General features: G+C 46.3%; 1 protein-coding gene across 1 annotated transcript; it reads left to right on the top strand.

Moving 5' to 3' along the window:
• Window positions 1–596: 596 nt before the first annotated feature.
• PtA15_8A500 (uncharacterized protein) lies at window positions 597–2,432 on the top strand (the record flags this gene model as incomplete). The annotated part of the gene is made up of 4 exons (XM_053171938.1): window positions 597–1,002; window positions 1,113–1,257; window positions 1,346–2,064; window positions 2,197–2,432. 4 exons carry the CDS (start codon window positions 597–599, stop codon window positions 2,430–2,432), a joined length of 1,506 nt encoding a protein of 501 aa, XP_053023151.1.
• Between the last annotated feature and the right edge of the window lie 789 nt (window positions 2,433–3,221).

Below are 3,221 nucleotides of genomic sequence, written 5' to 3'. Positions count from 1 at the left end.
TTATTTCTACTTATATCTTCCTCAAATCTCATCCAAACTGTTGCTCTCCTCTGAATCGAGATCCTGCTTTTTATTTATGCTGATTATGCCTATTTCCCTCAATGTCAATGTGATTGAAATTAGCATCTCACCGCACAAGCAAACACTTTAAGGCCAACACCATAGCCAAAATTAGCAAACAATTTGGATTATTTTTATCCCCATTTTTCAACCCTCAATTTGGAATCAAACATCACTATCGCTGTTGTAACTCCACCCAAGTAGTGACTGGTCGGGTCGGCGCCATGCGGCCGCTAATATATCACTCCACGGGCAAGAGGGAATGATTATTTTAGTCAGATGCCTGACCAAGGTGTGATAAGATGTTGGAGCAAAAACTGTGATTACATGTATTAATACTGTGTGGATAACTTCAAGTGGCCGACAGTGCTGCGTCGGGTCTGCACGAGGGGGGCTTGGAGCCCAAGACTCAAGCCCCCGACGTAGCCCTACACAGAAAAACCGCGCTCAACAGGGGGGCATCCACCACACCCGCCACTTCGAGCCACCCAGAAAACTCGAGCACCGCTTCGGACCCTTAGAAAATCTATTCCATCATGGCCGAGTCTCCGTTTCTTGCTTCGGCCAACACGAATACCATCAGCCAGGGTTCAATATGGGCGGTGTTGGTCCAGCCTTCGTTTCCCGACATGGTTTTCGAAGCCTCCGCCTTGATGACCAAGGGCGCACCCTCTCAAGCGAATCCTACAACGGGAGCCAAGTCATCTCAGCAACCCAGTGAATTCGCCTTGCGTATGAAAGAGGCTGCCCAGGCGATCAGTGGCGGAAACGTGGAGCCGACTGAGAAGGAGGATAGCGAGGACGCCGAACATGGTGAGAATGAAGAAGCGATCGAGGATCGGGAGCAGGAAACGGAAGAGACGAAAGAAGCAAAGAGAAAAATTGTCGAACAACTATGGTCCAAATTGCAACCTTCTTGCTTTGTCAGAACCGATGATCGGGGTCAGTTGTTTTTCTCCATCATTCCACCCCCTCGGCTTTCAAACTCTGGCTTCCTATGGTGTGATCAATTAAATGCGATTTTCTAATATCTTTCTCTTCTGAAATTATAGAACTTGAGGCCGCCACCAACCTACTCTTGACCCTCATGCTTTCGTTCTTATCGAATCACGCCCAGTTTCCCCAATTCGTATCCCAGCTTCTCGAGGCCATCGTAACTGCCGAGGGGAAAACTACGGCTTACGGGAGATATACTGCGTGCGTTGAACATGAAGCATCATCCGATTCATCATGACTCTTTGCATCATTGCATCACTAATTATACTTTCTAATAACACCTTACCAGGTTGTTTACGCTTTTCAATGCCCTACCAGCCCCAACCGCGCCCACAGACAACGCCCCACCTTTGCAATTGACCATCCTGTCCAGATTGGCTGATATGGCCGCTTCACATCCGGAAGATCTAGTCATACTTCTGCCTTCCTTACTGCGTTTGCCGACCTATCTCACGCAATGGGGCTTGCTTAGCTCTCCGGTAGGCGTCGCCACGATCGAGAAAGTCATTCAACTCTGTGAACAAGGAGGCAAACTTGAGGATGCTTTTAACCTCAGCATTCTCTACCTATCCTCCCCGGCTTTATCAAACGAGACCAGCTGTGCCGATGTCGCTCGGGTCTCGGCTCAAGCGGTCAAGCTTTCTTTGACTTTACCCAACTCTTACGACTGGGATCTGTTGGAAGATGTCGTACCAATCTCTCAATACCTCAACTCCAATTCAGAGGGCAAAACGACATACCTGAAGTTGATAAGCTTGTTGAAGTCGCCGTCGACCAAGTTTGACCAGATTGAACTCGAGCTCAAATCAAATGCCAAACTTCAAAGTGCATTGTCAGAAGATACCAAGAACTGGGTCCAAAGGAAAGCCCGACTGCTTACCCTTACCGATTTATGCGGCAATCGTGTGGGAGGCGAGGTCAAATATTCCGAGGTCAAGGAATGCTTGGGATTAACTGTGCCGATCGAAGAAGATGACGGCATGGAGGTCGAAGAATGGGTGATCAACGGTAAGCACGGCTCTACCCTTTAATTTTATTTTGTATCTTATCCATGACCCAAAGTTGGTTCAGCGTTTGCCCACACTGCCCCGCAGTTAGAACTAATCCAACATCTCCTTTGTGCTTCCGATTTGACTTTAGCTGTCAAGGCGAGTTTGATAACTGCCAGACTGCATCAGCCAAGCCACGTGATCTATGTGAGCAAAGCCAGCCATCGATCATTCGGAACACCACAATGGACCAACCTTGAAACGAAATTAAAGGGGTGGGGTAATTCAATCGAGCATCTTATTCAAGTGGTCGAACAAGGCCTTTCTACTGTCGAATCTTCTTCAAATCTTAAAGGAAATCAAAAAATGATTTCCACCACCGCCTAGAAACCAATCCCTTGCATACTCGAAAACCTTGTTCACTTTTTCTACATCAAGAAATTTGTCAACTTCTATCAATCAAAAATCATCTGAGTCGTAGTAGTAGTAGTAAGAACCACTTCGACTTGACTTTGTAGGTTCACAGTTTAACTGGCGATTCACGCTACTATATATTCTCACTCCTCAATTGCTATGTCCTTCACAATCCGTCTCCACACTCCAAAAACTCAAGCAAAACTTGTTTGTTCGTTTTTTACACTTTTTCCTTCTACCAGATTCCTTCTCTTCATCACTCTTGATGATTCTACCTTTTTACCCAAAAATGCACTATCTTTTTCCAATTTCGCTTCGTTGGTTCAAAAGGTCATCCAAGGGTGTGTAGAGGCTACAGCGATGTTGATATCTGACAGAGTGTCTGACAAACCCCATATGTTCTAAATGTGGAACCTATTGCTTGGTACAGTGGAAGACTTCCTGTTCATCTGAAATAATCTGAAATTTGTTGGCTGAGATCTGAATTTCCAGATCAACAGGAAGTCCTCCAGTGATCTAGATGTGGGTGGATGGCATGATATAAGTGCCAGCTTTATGTATGAAACTCTGGCTTGATATCTACAAAAAGCCAACTACCAGAGTAGCTCTCAGCTCAGCCAACACTGGTCCAAAACTGAGCATTGGCTGAGCCAAGCTTTTTCCAAAGCTGGGCATCAGCTGAGCCAATACGGGTTCAAAGCTGAGGCTGAGCATTGGCCGGGCCAATACTAGTCCAAATCTGAGTCAAAGCGGAGTCAAGTG

Source organism: Puccinia triticina, chromosome 8A (assembly GCF_026914185.1).
Source record: "Puccinia triticina chromosome 8A, complete sequence".
NCBI lineage: Eukaryota > Fungi > Basidiomycota > Pucciniomycetes > Pucciniales > Pucciniaceae > Puccinia > Puccinia triticina.
The sequence above is the reverse complement of the archived record's forward strand: the minus strand, read 5'-3'. Positions and strand labels throughout refer to the sequence as shown.